General features: G+C 44.1%; 1 protein-coding gene across 1 annotated transcript in view; it reads left to right on the top strand.

The window, feature by feature from the left end:
* TOP1 (DNA topoisomerase I) overlaps nucleotides 1-16,322 on the top strand; it is a 62,280-nt gene that overhangs the window by 22,340 nt on the left and 23,618 nt on the right. The window contains exons 3-5 of the mRNA XM_042834499.1: nucleotides 5,066-5,168; nucleotides 14,691-14,817; nucleotides 15,425-15,483. Of these exons, the coding sequence (XP_042690433.1) occupies nucleotides 5,066-5,168; nucleotides 14,691-14,817; nucleotides 15,425-15,483 (289 nt within the window). The remainder of the gene's footprint in view (nucleotides 1-5,065; nucleotides 5,169-14,690; nucleotides 14,818-15,424; nucleotides 15,484-16,322) is intronic.

Below are 16,322 nucleotides of genomic sequence, written 5' to 3'. Positions count from 1 at the left end.
TCCAAGGGTGAGATGTTTCAGCTGCACAGCGAGTGCCATTGCTCAGATGACAGGACGGCTCAGGAGAAGGTTTGAACTCAACCAGTTCTTGAACCCAATCCAGTGTTACTGACTTATCTCCCCCTCGGCTGCATAATTTAGCAGTGGAACTGGAGAAGCCTTTAAGACTTTCTTCTGCTCTCTAGAAGAGAGGCTGAAAAGATGCATGCATGCAGTCACCCTGCTGATTACACAAAGCATCCTCTGTTGGGATGGGGAAGGATTTCTTGCTGTTCCTCAGTTTCAGGAGGGGTAAATGCACCAGTAGTAGGAAGCACACTGCATTCAAACTGACCAGTGATTCTGAAAAAATCTTCAAAGCTTGTATGCTTCTCTTGTAAGCAGTAGCTAATATTGAGGCACTGGGCTTAGGGCAGAAATGGAACCCCTCAGCTAAACTAAAAGTGCTGTGGGAGTAGCAAGTGGTTAGAAATGGTTTTTTTGGTGGTATTATTGTGGGTTTTTTTATGCTATGTCTTCTGATTTGGACATAGATTTCAGTCCCAAGAATCAAGTAAATTTAAATTGCCCTTCTGGACATCAGCACAGGGACACATTGAGGTGATGCTTAGAACGGACAGAATACAGCAGCTGGGGAATAGGAGAAACAATTGGAATATTGCAGGAACCAGAAAGTAAACTGCACAAAGTCCTTGTCCCTAAGACTTAGCAAGATACAGCAAAAGGGCAAAGACTTCTGGCAGAAACCTCTCTGTATGCTGGTAAATCACTGCATTCAAGTTGTGCCTGCAAAAGCTTACAAGAATGTGAACCCAACTACAGCAAATACAGAAGGCAAATAGATTTATCTGGAATAGCTCCCATTGGCCAGGAATTGGGGTTATCAGGGTTAATTTGCCTGCTATTTCACTTAATTTAGGAAAAACGAGGAGAACCAGATTGTTGCTCACATCCTTTTCTCAGTGCTTAAAAAGATGGTTCTAAAGCAAAGCGAGGAATGGGAAGCAGGTGAAAGTGGGTGTTGGGAGCGGGATCCAGTGGTGTCTGCATGGTCTTGTGCTGTGTGCCTGCAGTGCCCTCCCAGGTCCTATTGCTGGCTGCAGGGTTTAATTAGGAAAGTTGCCATGTAAACTGAAACATTGATGTAGGGAGCAGACCTGCTCCCCTTGATCTGTAAGTAATCTTTATTGGGGGAGTGGGGAGAGGTGGGTGCTCAAAAGGATTATGAAAGCAAATGAATTTTTCATAGGAGTTGTGTGTAATTCCATATAGCTGGGTTCTGTGAGCAGGGCACTGGGGCAAGGTCTGCCTGGAGGAGAAGGCTGCAGGGGCTCCTTGCTGCCCTTCTGCTCATTGTAGGAGCTGCTGAGCATTCTACAGCCCTGATCCTGAATAAAGAGTGAAACTGTGCTGTTGGAGTAGTGCTGTGCGTACAAGTATTGCAAATAGGGTTATGACTCAGCCTTTCCCTGGAGACCTCTGGGGGGGGAGCAGGGCCGCAGACCAAAAGTGCTTAGAATTTCCCATCCTTAACTTGGCTGTCCTTGTAATTAAGTAGAGTCCAAAGATGAATCAACATACAAAAATGCAGGGCTGCTCATGGTTGCTGGAGATGCAGAGAGGAAGGCAGGAATAGGACAGGACTCTGGTAAGCTGTTGGAGGCGCACCAGGCCCAGTGCTGACTGCCAGACACGGTGCCAGAGACATCAGGCTCTGTGAACAGAGGAGATGCCAAACTCTGTTTGGGTTAGCAGATACTGAAGGGAGAGCCTTGGGGAGATGGAGCCTTGCCCAGTAGGTGTAAACCCTGTCCCTGCTGTAACCTTGGCGCTGGAGACACGCTCTGTTCTGCCATCCTCAGAATGTCACACGGACCCATTGGGGTTTGAACTTTGCTCACAGTGGATAGTGAAGTCTGCTAACGCTCCTGGGGAAGCAGCAGCATTTATCTCCTTGTTTATCGCAATGGGGAGGAGACGTACTTAAGAGGTGGCATAAGAGGCAGGAAACAAATGCATGTGTGATAGTGTCTGACCTCAGCAGCTTGAATGAGGCTGGATCTAGTCAGCTGAGTCAGCTGAAAGCTGGGGATGTTACCGGAGGCTGAGAGGAGGCTTCTAGGAATTGATACGTGAACACATAGATCAGAGGAAACAGGTTATGGGCAGTAATTACTTGTTCCTTGTTCCCGTGCTGATGAGGTTTGGTGTGAGATGCCCTGTGGTGTCATAAGGTTTCATTCCAAATTCACTTTTCTGTTGTCTGTGTGACAGTGCAGAGGATGTTGTCCGGGTGTCTGGGATGTGGTGCACAGACTGGGGGGAAATGGCCAAACTCGTTTCGTCAGCCACGAGATAACCATCAATTTGGTCTGCTAGACAACAGCAGCCTGAAAAAGGTCTCCTGAGACTAGCCAAAGAAAAAAGTGCTGTCCCTCTTTTTAGCAATCTATCTGCTGAGCTACATTCAGCTCAGTCCTCAAAAATAAATAAATAAATGAAAAATTGAGAGCTTTAATGCCTTCTGGTGATGATCATATGTCAGCTTGAGATTATTTAATGAAAGCTTTTGAAGTTCAGTCTTAACCTACCTGATGGCATTACGTCAGAAGGCAGCACTGCTGAGTCTGAGTACCGAGCAAATGTTGCAGAGTAACTTAATTCTTAGGAGATGTGTCTGGGAGGCACTACGTGGAATTTGAAGCGTTGCTTACTCTGCTAGCAGAGAGGCCAAGTCCGTATCCAGTGCTGACTGTACAGGCCAAAGCTCTCCTGTCAGCTTTTCCTCCCTGCTTTCCACACCCCCTCCTGTTCTCCAGGCTCTCTTCCTGTCCTTTATCCCCGACACCCCCACCAAGGACCTTTCTGCAGAGTATCAGCAATGAGTGGTTGAAAGCTGGGCAGAGAAATGCTCCCAAGCACCGTTGGTGTAACCGGTGTGGTCTTTCTCCACTGCACCAGGCTTCTGTTGCCTGAAAACCAGGGTATGGCCTAGAACCACTGTTCGATAGCAAATACGAACTTGAGCTGGAAAGCACCAGTCAGTTGGAAGGGCGTCTGGAGATGAAGGTTGAAGACTTTCATTCTGCAGTGTTTTGCAGAGAAAAACAAACAAACAAACCAATAATCTCTAAAGCAAATAACACTGAACAGTTGCACGTATTTCCCATCAGTTGGTTGGTAGGAAAAAAAAAAAAAAGACTCTTCCTTAAGAAGTGAGCGTGTTAAAAAATGTGTATGTCTTTATATAGCATCATGATGGTTTTTTTCAAGCCGTTTACCTATTCATCAAGCATCAGTAGATGGCTGTTTGCTTCGGCCAGTGCTTTAGGAACTGGTGAGTACAGTCTGTGGAATAAAACCCAGGCAAACAGCCTGAGCTCCCAGCTACTGCTGAACTGCAGAATCCAAAGTGTGAAATACGCTGCAAAAACACTTGTGCCAGCAAAATGTGTGTTGTCCTGGTGGGAAGGAGACTACCAAGGAATTGCTTCCTGACAGCTCAGAGTGGGTGTCCAGTCCTGCGGTTTGTTGGAGATGGCTGCAAAGCTCCAGCCTGCTGTGAAAGAGATTTCCCTGTTTGGGTACTTGAAAACTCTTGGGTAGATTATGCTGTAACACCATATGTTCCACAGATTTTTGTATATCAAAATACAGAAAACTCAACCTTGAGCTTCAAATGTATGCAGTGTATAAACTGAAGCGTTAAGAAGTGTTGCCAAGTTCAGGAGGATCAAGGGAAGTTGCAGAAGGCAAGCAGGGGGCTTCACCATCAGCACTGGTGTCCTGGTTTGTGCTGTGTGACTGTGGGGGTCTGACAGCAGTTCCTGAAGTTGGGGGAACAGCTGGTTATATCGCGTGGCAACGTGAACATGGGTATGTCTGCACTAAAACCTGCTGAATATATTGAGGTTATAAGAGCTGGTGTTGGTCAAGGAGGAAAAAAAATGAATTTGTGGCAAAAGACAGGGAGGCAGGAGGGTGAGGCTGTTCCTTTGTGACTGTGGAATTTGCAACACCTTTGTCTTGCAGTTTCCTTTATATGAGGATGGCAGCCTTTTTAGGAGCATGTTAACACCTTTACATTAATTAATCTTTAATACCTTACATCCAAGATCTGTGGTGGAAGTGCTGGCACTGTTATCTGAAGGCAGTTGCAAAAATCAGCGCAGCGTGTTAGATATCCCAAAGAGCTGTTTAGTTTTAGTTGTGTTGAGAAGTGCATATGAAAAGTAAAATGAAATGAGGGGAATCCTTTGGCCTGCAAACACTCCGTCCAACACCATAGGAGTGACTTTGAGTGGAGGCCGTTGTGCCTGTTGGGGTGGGTTTGAAGTGCTCGATCAGCCTCAGCTCCTTCCTGATTTGCTTATGGGCCTGAAAAATGTTTACCTGTTCATTGCAGCTCTTGCACTGAACTGTCTTGGGTCTGTTGCTGGAGGGAAGTAAGTGTGCCTGCATGAGGGGAGCACAAGGAGAGCATTCCTGGTCTGTTGTTCTTTCTCCCATCTTTTCCTCTTCCCTCGTCGCGCCCCCTCTCCCATGCTGTGTGTCTGTCATGCCACGTGGGTCTAAAAACAAGATTTTAATAGGAGGGAGTAGGGGGAGGGCTGAGGTTTCAATGGAAAGTTTCTGTATCCGGAGTAGGTACTTATGGAAGTATCATTTTGGTACCAATAAGCCTACATTTCAGCTTCATGCTCTGTTTCTGCATCTGTTAGTTACATCTGATGTGAAATACTGACAATCATACAAGCTAGGATTCCCACCTCCCATACTTAACTACATAACAAACCGGGTTGTTTTTCCTCCCGGTCTGTAAAGCATTTAAAGATCATTGAACTAAAGACTGTATAAATGCAACTGTCGCCAAGATAAATTAACTTGGCCTGCAGGAACAATGAATCCATTTAGGACCTCTGAAAAGCAGGATTTTTGTTAGAAATTTGGAATCTGACAAAATAGTGGGTTGGGGTGGGGGGAAACGCAGAGGTTCATGAAGGAGGCACAGGGTTTTTTCCCACCTTCATTCCTTAATTATATTTTTTTGCCTCTCTGCTTGCAGATTCTCACAAACACAAAGATAAACACAAAGACCGAGAACACCGGCACAAAGAGCACAAGAAGGACAAGGAAAAAGACCGGGAAAAGTCCAAGCACAGTAATAGGTGAGGAAAAAACTAAGTCCTCTGAGGCTAAAACACAGTTGTTCATGCAGTCTTAGAATTGTTGTGATGAGGATGGAATTGCTGCATTTTGAATGGGGTTTATGAGTGGAAGTGATTAAAGCCCGACATGTGATGCATGTGTTTCCGTATGGGTAGTTTGTGCATCTTGCAGATTTTAGCCAATACTTCTGTATGAAAGATTATTATATTGAAAGCTTAGTGTGACTGAAGGTGTTGAAAGCTAGTTTAACCCCATCTTCATGAAGATGGATGAATATTGCTTGTAATCCTTTGTGTGCTTCCAATTCATTGTCAGAAATTTGGAGCTCATATGAGTGTTGGTTTAAATAAGCTCCATTGTTTTAGCTTGTGGAATTTGATGTGATTATTCAGCTTCCTAATAACTAGTGGTAGCTGGAAAGATGGTCCCCAGAGTGATGACATCGCCGTTGGCCTTGTCCCACAGAGCCTGAAGATGTCAGCGCTACGAGGCGGTGTTGTGGGGCAGCCTGTATGTTTGTCAGGCATTCTGAGCACATCCCAGCCGGGTTAGATGGTAGGTGTGCAAGGGTTGCCTGCTGATTTGTCTGCTCTGAATGGTGACTCCACCCCCACTGCCTGGGGAACCTGTTGTGTGGAAGTCAGCAGCGATTCCACCCACACCGAGCATCAACATTTGTGATGGTGCTGGGCTCTGGGGGTGGATGCTGCGGGCCAGTTGGTAACCACGTGTAGGTGCAGAATTGCAAGGACCAGGGGGTGCAGCTCTGTCCTCGGTGAAGCTGTGTGACGCAGCGCAGGGTGAGTGTCACACAGTGTTACTCAGAAAAGCTTTCCTGCTTGTATCTCCTGGCTTACAAGTGCCATGAAATGTGCGTTGCCTATTTGCAGGTCAGTCACAGGAGGGTCAGTTTCTGTTGTGATGCCCAGTAACTGGCAGACAGTGTTTGTGTTAGGGCCAGGCAGATGTTATTAGCTAATGGCTGTGCAACTGTGAGAACACAAACTAAAGTAGAAGACTGGATTAACAATTTCTGTTAACTAAAGTAGAAGACGGGTGGGAAAAATGAGTCCTTACTGAGCAGTGGGTTTGTTCCTTTGGGGTCGTGCTTTGTTTTCTGTTACCTTTTAGAAAAATAACACAACCTTGCTGTTCAAAAGAAGTTTCTTCTTCTTTTTTTTTTTTTTTTTTTTTTTTCAAAATAAATAGTTGACAGAAAAGAAAAATCTTGGCAAATAGTTCTCAGCATTCACTGACTTTCATGGCAAAGACTGCACGTTTTGGATGTGTTGTTTGCTCTTTTCTCTGCTGACATGTCTGTATTGCCTTATTTCTCATTTTTCTGATTTTTCAAGCATGCACCCAGTACTGACTTTGCCTCGCTGTTCCAAGAGTTGATTGCTTTACTTGGAAACCATTCTCCTACAATCCTAGCAAAATACATTCTTTTGTGAGGAGTAGTGTAAGCACAGTCTTTAAATTTCCAGAACTCATTAATGATTTTGCTTTATTTGTGTGGGAGGTAGAAAGATATTTTTAACTAGCAGAAATATTTTTTACCAAGTGCACATGATTTGTAACTCAAAGCTGCCCAGTACTAATTGTGTAAATAAGTATCAAAGCAGTGAAAAGGCTAATCTTCTGTGTAAGTTGTAGCTTTGCCATGAGATATGTAAACGTTCTTTATCTTGAAGTAATTCCTTCCTCCCTGCAGCGTTGCCTTGAAATCCCTGTAAGAAAGGGAGCCCTCTTCTAGGCACTGTACATAAAGCTTTCAGATATTTTCATCTGGCTATTAAGTATTGATTTGTTCTGTGAGCACAATATACTGTATTTTTTCCTTACCTAAAAGCGTGCAGCTATGTAGATAGTATGACTGCTGCACTTATGTGCAGAGCTGTGCTTCAAGGCATGTTCTGGGAGGAGGATGTGACATTGCTCTGCTCCTCAGTCCCCTACACGTGGTGGGATAGTTCCCCATGCTGAGTGCACAGCTTCCAAATATTTTCTGTAGCATTTTACTATCGTATTTTCTGCCTTTTAAACTGACACCTCAAAGGTGAATGTATCATATGTTGAATCATGAGACACGCAGCCCTGAAGATGTCATTCAGGGCAGATAATGTACACAGCCATGTGTGCAGCGCTCGCTTTGGATCCCTCCTTCAGGAGTCCTCTGCAGTCTGCACTGCCCCATTCGTGTTCAGTCATGCACAAGGTATGTGGCTGCTTGCTGTGTAAACCCAGCTGACTTCTAACAAACCTGTCAGAAATAACTGACTCATAATTGAAATGTAAGCACTTCTTCCCCAAATCTTTTGATTCGGCTGTCATTCATGTAATTCTATAAATACCAAGGTGTGCCTGTAAGGGATGGATTTAGGCAGCAGTTGTCTCGTGAAGGAGGCAGCCCAGCAGCTCACTGCGTGACGGTGGAGGAGGAGGGAGATCTGTGGCGAGCTGGGAATTAATTACGTAGAGCAGAGTGGTGGGAAGGTTCTGAATGCAGTGCATCCTCATGGCCTGGCAGCTGCTGGGTCTTCACGTGCAGGGTAAGACCCCAGGGATTGCATGGCACACTGCTGAGTGACTGGGCACAGTGGGGAAGGACTGAGGTGTGCTGAATGCGGACCGGTGTGGGAACAGAATTCCTGCCTTTGCTGAAAATGGGGAGTTTCAGCCAGATAAAACTTCTGTGGTCAAATAGAATGTGAGTCTCGAAGAGGGCAAAAAGCAGTGTCGGCCATCCTGAAACTCCTCCTAGGCTTGCTTGTGCTATGAACTGCAGTTATGGGGCTGTCATTACAGTCGCTGTACCAAACCACTTGCCTGGGCACAACTAAGACGCAATGAGAAGTCTGGGCTTTAGGAAAGTCTCCATGACTATGCAACTGGTGTGGAATGGTTGGGAATCATTTGAGTGACTGCCAAGCGTCCGTGACTCTCTTACTGCTAAGCAAACAGGTTGCACTGGGCACCTTAAGTGGATTCTCAATCGCTTTGCTGTTTTAATCGCTTTTAATTTCACCAGCAGTCAGAGTGGGGGTAATTTCTTTGTGTGGAAATAGCACAGAATCAGAGCAGGTGAGCACACAGTGGTTGTTTGGCTCTGAGGCCCTGCCCTGCTGGTGAGGATCCTAATAGCCATTTTCTTTGCAGAACCTTAGAAAATAAAATTACTTCTTCATAGTGAAGTTCCTCCTCTGGCAATGAAATAGCAGTTTAAAAATAGCCATTACTTCATTAAAAATGAGAAATTTCACAGTAATAAGGGGTTTTCCAATGACTTTTACCTGCATGGGGATTTTTTACAGCATTTGATAAGAGCCTGATGCTAAAACTGAATCATTCCAAAAAGTTTTAAATAAATAGAATTGCACATAAATCTTCAGAAAATCCATTCAGTACATCAAAAAGAAAAAAAAAAAAGCTGCTGTTATTGCAAGAAGCATTCAGTATGTCTTTCAGTTCTCAAAGAGATTTAGCAGAAATCCAAGCCATTTTTCAGGAGAAACCTAGGTTGGCACCGCTGATATATTACAGAGTGTGAAGAGTCCCTTCACTGCGTTCTGAGGAGCACAGCATTGCACTGCATGTTGTATAAACCTGGAGCATGGCCTGGGTGTGCCTGGAGCAGAGCATTTTTTATCCATCTGTAATAATTCAACAATTTCATCTGCTGCCCTGTACTTTAGGCTGCTAAAATAAAGCCTGCATCAGGAAGGCAGAAAAACTGCTCTGCAGGAGAACAAATGTTTTCTGTATGCAGACTTTGAAGGAAGGATCTAAACTGCCAAGATAAAGTCTCAGATATATCTAAAATAGATAATCTTGATTTCATGTGGCAGAAATGTGTGGTCTGGTATGTGGAACTTCTTAATTTTGCTTCTTGCTTTCCTCCTCTCCCACTCACAAGATGACAGTTCTGTGTGTTAACTACATTTGCAGCTGTAGTAAATGGGGAGAGAACATTCATACGACACAGCTCTTCTTGGTCACCCCTCAAAGAAAGAAAATGCAAAGCCCATTTCAGTAAAATCCTTATCAAAGTGTAAATCCATATCACTATCAAATTCTTTTCTTTTGTTCCTTCTCTCAACCCTTTATTTCCTGATCCCCTAAGGAAAATCTTATACCATCCATCAGATACAAATGTCAGCAGTTAAGAAATGAAATAAAACGAACTAAATGTGATGTGACAATAGGTTTCTGATCTCTGGGAGACGAGCCTTTCAAACAAGGAGGCTGTGAAATAATGAAGTGATGGGCCCTTTGGAACCAGGGCTTGTTAGAGGTTGGGTAAGAAGCACTGGCAGTAATGAGTGTCTTTCTGCTCGATGTCTTGGGCTTTGTGCACAGTGTGGGCTGCGCGGTGCAGGAAGGGCTGTGACAGTGAATGGCAGTGCAGTGGCTGCTCCTGCACACTGATCCCTCTTGTCAGTGTGATGGGCATCTCTGCTGCAGGAAAACACCCTCCGTCAGATTGCATATTCCCTCTGCTTACTAAATCTCTTATGATCACAGCTTCAGATGAACAGAGGCATGGAACAGAAGGGGTTTATTGACCTGATCTCCATTGGCATCTCTGCATTTCATGGTTTTGCTAGGAAAAACATATTCCAAATGCTTGCTACTGGAGAATGACGATAAATTTCAGTTCTGTCATCTTGCACCTCCTGACTGATTTATTGCATGATCCCTATCTGCTAAGAACTGTGTGCATTTGGGGAATGGAGATGCAGAGATATCTGACCTAAAGGGGGGAAAAAAGCCATTTTAGGGAGGATTTCAGCCCTCTGCCTCCTGTGTGGGTGTATGTTTTTCTTTGATGTTGAAGCACACAGTTGACCTTGATCAATTTTCTAACGTGGTGCCTCCTAGTACTAAAAATTTTTGCTTTGTTTGATGCTCTGTCTGATTCCAGTGCAAGCACTGAAATGAAAGTACGTGCCTCAGTGTGCTCGTACCATTCTGTTTCCTAGTGTTATCAGCTAGTGGTTAACCCAGCTTTTTATCTTGTTCTTCTCGCTGAAGGCTTGATCTGTTATCTGCGAGCTCTGGAGGAAAGACCCTGTTTAACTCTGGGAAGAGCAGTTTCAGGGTTGGTTGTTTTTTTTTTTTTTTTTATTATTTTGCTGAAATCCCAGCAGAACCACTGGGGCTCACGTGTTCATACCCTGTAATACTGTATGATAACCTGATAACAGCGAGTGTGAAATTCTGCAAGCCAGCTGAAACCTTGTCCTTCAGTGGGGTGCCTTGGTTCTGAAACGCTCCCTGCACAGTCAGCCCTTCCTCGGTGCGCATTCGTGGATGACCACATTTTTCCATTAGTGCTGTACGACGTCAAAGGGGACATGGGCTGCGTAACCTGCGCTTTGTCCCTATTGTGTTGTTAGATTTAGGCTAAAATCACAGCTTCCTTTTTATTTTACGCTTCAGTTGCGTTGTAGCAGTTAGCGAGTAGGCAAGCAGAGCTCAGCTTGCAGCCGGCTCTGATGCTCGCTCATAGCAGATTCCCAGGCACAAGCTAATTACAGCTGAGAAAATGAGAGAGGGGAAATAAGAGACACTTTAGATAAAGCGTCCTTTCCAGCTTGTGATTTTGAAGCTGGAATGGAAAGGGCCTGGGAAGGGATTATTAACGTGCATAAATGGCACCTGAAGAATGCGGGGTTAAATTATGGCAAAGCTGTTGCGGTTTGAAGAAGGAAGCTGTGATCTGCACATCTGCAGCTCTTTCCACTTGTTACTTTCCAGTGTGAGAGGAGCCTCAGCAGCTGCTGCCAGGTGCCTGATCTCCCCCCTTCCCCTTCCTGCAGGCCCCCTTGCTGGGAAATACAGCTACGCTTCCAGGGGAAACGGTTGCTTCTGTTGCATTGATCGCCTCTGCTTCAGCCTGAGCCCTCCAAAGCCTTCAAATGCCCTTGTTCATACTCAAATACTCAGTGAAATGCAGTAAGCTTGCAAAAGGGCTGCAGGGCCCTAGGAGAAGCGTTACTGCTTATCTGGCCTTTGTTTGAACTGAGCCAGCACCAGGAGATTGCTATGGATGATGCAGTCTCTGGTTCTGCCTGTATGGTATGATATCCTACTCGGCTGTATCTTATAATAACAACAAATAAATGGTTGTCAGCGTTAAGCACCATCAGAGATGTGTCTTGGAGTGCTGTGGTTCAGCTGTAAAGGTCTGGGTGCAGAGGAAGCTCTCGTTTTCTCAGTGGTCCTGGATGTTTCTAAAGCAGGTTGGGGGCAGCTTTGTTAGGATCCACGTGTTCTCTAGTCAAGCTGACTTGCAGTGAAGTTTTCCTCCATCTAGACATCTTTGCTGTCCTACTTCAGTGACTGCAGGCTGGATTCTCAGCAGAGAGGTACGTGTAGCAACAACACCGAAGGATCCACAGTGCTTTGAGAAGTGGATATGAGATAAAAAAAATACCTGGGTGCGCGTGGTCTTGACCCCTTTTTGTTTTGTTCTGTTTCTTAAAGAAAAGCATATTTTTCCTCCGATTTTGAATCTGCAAGGAAGTCAGACTTCTGATCTTTAAATTGTTCCCAATACCTCCTAATAATAGCATTGGGAATGTCTGGAAATAGCTTCTGATGGAAGGCTGAAACCTCTTCCCCAGGTCAGGGATGATGGCAACCCATTGCCCTCTCTTTTCTTTTCAGAGTAGTGTGGTGGTTGTGTTCCCCCAGAGGCTCGCCTGAGTGTCTCAGCCATCTGAAACATCACAATTGCTCAGCTGCTGGCTGAAGTTAATACGTGAGAAACTTGCTTTGCTTTTGGAGAAAAATAAGTACATTTTCTCAGGATTGTCTGTTGAGGTCTTTGTTATCAGTGTTTCCAAATCAGATGTTTACATGGGGAATTTCTTCATCACCAGGACCAACAAGCCAAGACCTTGGGACAAGTCACCAGTACCAGCTGTTTTGAAAATGAGCTGCAGAGTGAAACGAGAGACTGACTTATCTTGGGTTATCTGAGCCCATGGTGCTTCAATGAGAAATGCTACAGCTTGCTGCCAAGGGAAGAGGAGGGATGATCTTGTGATTATTTTTTTTTTTTTTTAAATGAAAATAAGGCCAACTCAGGAAGCCAAACTTGTTGATTCTGACCCCAGTGCTGGCCAATGTTAGCTGTAGATTACATGCTGCTTTTTAGTGATGGCCCCTTTCAATTCCTCTTCAATAAGAGATATTGTCTGGGTTTCTACATAAGCAAGAATAAGTTTTTAGCAATCTTTTCCTTCCAGCATACGTGTAAGCATTCAGCACATACAAAAACTCTTGCCATTTCTCTAGGCCAAGTGGGTTTTCTGCCTTTTTCAGATTTAGCTTTGCAGATGTAAATTAATAAATAACAATCTGTTTCAGTAACATTTTGTGTACCTCACAATGCTCTACTCATCGCACTGAAAGCTACCAGTAAAAAAGAGTGTGGTTGCAAAAACTAAAGCCAAAACTAAAGCCTTTTCTTCTTTTCTTGCTATTCTGAACTTCCAAGGAACAGGAACCATGATGAACTGTACCTTAGAGAGCCAACTCCACTGATGGCAGCCTATGCCGTGCTTTGGAGATGCAAATTGTTGTCTCAGTAAAACATGTTATTGCAGGTAGAATTTAAATACCAAATAACAAGAAAGCGTAGGAAAACAGACACAGGCAGTCTTGCAGAGAATAAAATGGATCTCAGCTGTGTGTGTTTGTTCTTTGGGTTGTTGTGGGTTTTTTGTATGTACATGGTGATACACCTTGGTAATGAAAAAACTTCACTCTTTGGCGGGTGAGGTGCCCATCTTGCATGCAGATCACAGAACAAGGTAGCAAGTCAGAATTTTCAGATTTCTCTGAGTTTAAAAATGGTTAAACGCACATGGGGTTTTGTGCTTTCAGATGCTCACTGAATCTAGTTGATGCAAAAGAAAATGAGATGGGTATCTTGAGCCTCAGAGACAGTGATGAACAGGAGAGAGAAAATGGGATGTGAGGTCTGAGCAAGAGCAGCAGGGGCATCTCCTGGGTGTCTGAGATCCAGTGTCAGGATGTTCTGTATGTGCTCGCATGTCTTGATCACGCAGCGTGCATAACACGATCTGCAGGGTAAGAATAGTCTGCAGTTGTTGAATCTTCACTCACAGCCAACATGTGCTGTGTGTCTGTCTGCAAGAATTTCTAGAGTGCCGCTGCCCTTTAATGTTTGTGTAATTCCATACTGTTTTATATGTACTATGAAGAGAAGTTGCTGGAGAGTTAAAAATGAAACCGGTTTCTCTTCCTACTGATCTCTTGATGCAACACAGCATATGAGTGTACTGAGTTCCTCTAGAGTTAAATTTTCTTACTTCAGCTGCTTTGGCTTGGAAGGCCAAGCGTGTGTTTATTGCACTGTGTGCTGCCTTAGGCATGAATAATTTAGGCCCTTAGTAGATGGCCCTTAGTCCTGGGCCATTTGTGCTGGCGTTACTTGGGGTGCTGAAACTCGCTGGACTTTGCAGCTGGGTGTGGACTGAAATACTTGTGATTAGTTGCCTTGCTCTTAATCATACAAGCTTCACGGGAGCTGGCTAGTGTGCTGCTTGCTTTATGTAGCCATCAAACAGCCAGGTCTTTTGCAGTTGGTTGTTTTTTGTTTTTTTAATAGAAACATGACTTGAAGCACGTCTTCTTCCAAAGTTCCTCTCTTACCCTACGTTCTAGGCTTGCTGTTCTGCAGGATTGCATTCTCCCAGATTGGTTAGGGCTTGTGCTTTGGTGCTGAAATAAGCAAAATAAGGGAGCTGCCTATTTCTAGTAAAGCTTTGCTTTATGTTGCATTGTCTGAAGCAGCTTGCCTCAGAGAGCAGCAGGGGTGGAGCGAGCCAAGGGTGGAGGACTGGGAACCAGTAGTGTGAGCAAGGCAGCTCACTTGGTGAGCTATTGCCCGACGAGAAGAGAGGCTGATTTCCTCTGTGCCTTTGACCTGCTTCAGCCCAGGGTGGGCTCAGGCAGTCCTCACAGCCTTTTCTGTTTAGCACTGTATAAACACAAGGACATCACATATCCTGTCTGCACTACTTTCCCATCTGTTTGGGAATAGTAAAGATCAGTGATCTTTCTCTTACTTTCAGAGATGAGAGCTGTTAAAAAGATAAACTCGTGCCTGAATGAAAGCTCATATGGGCATTGATGAGACGGGCAGATCTATTTCACTGACCTTTATGTGGACGTAAAGAATTGTGTATTGAACCTAAAGCACTGAACTTGAAGTGCAGTGACTGAGGATCTTGTTGGCAGCACAGGCTGACAGGGTTTCCTGATGTGAACTGCTTGTTGCGGTTTTGTGGTATATTCCCTTCCTGATCCTCTTCTTGAGGAGGATGGATGACATGTAATGGGAGACTGCTGGATCTTCCTGCTAGTGATCACCTTTGTTTTGGGGCTGGTAATGATTGGAACTTCTGGCTCTGTTCTTACCATTGGGATTTAACTGTATTGCTCAGTTCTTCTCAGGCATCCCCAAACATGCTCTTGTCTTGCAGTGAGCACAAAGACTCCTCGGAAAAGAAACATAAAGACAAGGAGAAAACCAAACACAAAGATGGCAGCTCAGAGAAACACAAAGACAAACACAAAGACAAAGACAAGGAGAAGAGAAAGGAAGAAAAGGTAGGTGTCTCCTGCAGGGGAGACAAGAGGATGAGCCTGTTTCACACAGCTGAATGGTAAAGAAGAAGAAAAAGACAGTGGATACATGTTGCTTACACTTCCAAGTTTTGAGGACCTGGAGAGATGTATCCCAGCCCTGAGGACTGGAGATGTGCTTTGTGGGGTGCCAGATGAGAGATTACAAGGGCTTTATCTGCAGATATTGTGAGCGAAGACAGTTTCACAGTGGAGCCGTGTCCATTTCTTTTACATTTTTCCATGTTAGTATTTTGACAAACTTAAGATTCAGAGACAAGATTAAGAAAATCTATTAATTGCATTGCTGTGTGAGGACAAACAGAGATGAGTAGTGAGTGCTGCATGAATTCTGCGCTTCAGTTCCTTCAGTAAAAAGCCAAGGGCCAGAAAATACTGACTTCTGATTACTGCTCGGCAAAAATTGTTGCTATTCTTGGTGTGTCATGTAGTTCTCTCAAGTCTGCAGGTGATAAAAGTGCTGGTCACAGTGCCCTTTGGTTCCCTCAGTAAGTTAAATACTCTGCTTGTGCTGGAAAAAACAAGTGGCTCTGGGCAATACTGATCAGGTCCTACTTTTCATGTTTTTCAGATTAAATTATCTTCTGGTGATATAAAAATAAAGAAGGAAAAGGAAAATGGTTTCTCCAGGTAAGCAATAAGGCCTATGATCTGGAAAAAGTAGCATTTTGACTTTTTATTGCTCAGAATTTTGATTCTTCTCACTTGGTCGTGGGGGAAAAAAAAGAATGCTTTTGACCTCTTCAGATGATACATATACATCTCAATTAAAGAAATTGGTAATTGATCCATTCGTTGATTTGTGATGGAGCTGTTGAACACCTGGTATCTGCCTGCACGTGCTGGGTGTATCCAGGTATCAAGCAGTTAAATTCTGCTGAGAACGGATTAAACGATGGGAAAAAATATTAGCTGGAGTTGAAAGAACCTCTGTTATAATTGTAAAAGTGATACCTGAACCCTGCAAGCTGTCTTTTGGAGATGGCCTTGTGAAGGTAAGCAACTAGAGGCTAAAGCCTTTCTGGGTAAGAAGGATGGTTATGTAAAATGAGAAGCACCTTCCAAGTCTGGACATCCTACTAAATTCCTGCCACTAATTAGAAATGAGCTTAAGCATATGTGAACTAAATGAACTTCAATATTGTGCTACTTGTGCTTAAATATTGTACTATTACTTAATAGTCTTACTTTTAAAATCATGAAGTGAGTAACTGATAGAAAAATATCAACTTGTTGCAATGTTTGACCAGCTAAGATCTGTCACTTGTGTAAATCCAGCCATTGGTTATTTTTAAGATGGTACCTCTGGTCCATTGACATTGCACCATGGTGTGATAGCTGTGTCCACATATGCTTTCAGGATAGTTTTCAATCATATGTCCAGTTCCATGACCCCACTTAAAAAAAAAAAATCCAACATCTCCTTGGTCTCACTGTGATGCAGAAGGAATGGGAGAAGGATCCTGTCT

Source organism: Centrocercus urophasianus, unplaced genomic scaffold, assembly GCF_019232065.1.
Source record: "Centrocercus urophasianus isolate 14NV4802_14NV808 unplaced genomic scaffold, USGS_Curo_1.0 seq_47, whole genome shotgun sequence".
Classification (NCBI taxonomy): Eukaryota; Metazoa; Chordata; class Aves; order Galliformes; family Phasianidae; genus Centrocercus; species Centrocercus urophasianus.
Note: the sequence above shows the minus strand (reverse complement) of the source record. Positions and strands in the feature narration are given on the sequence as shown.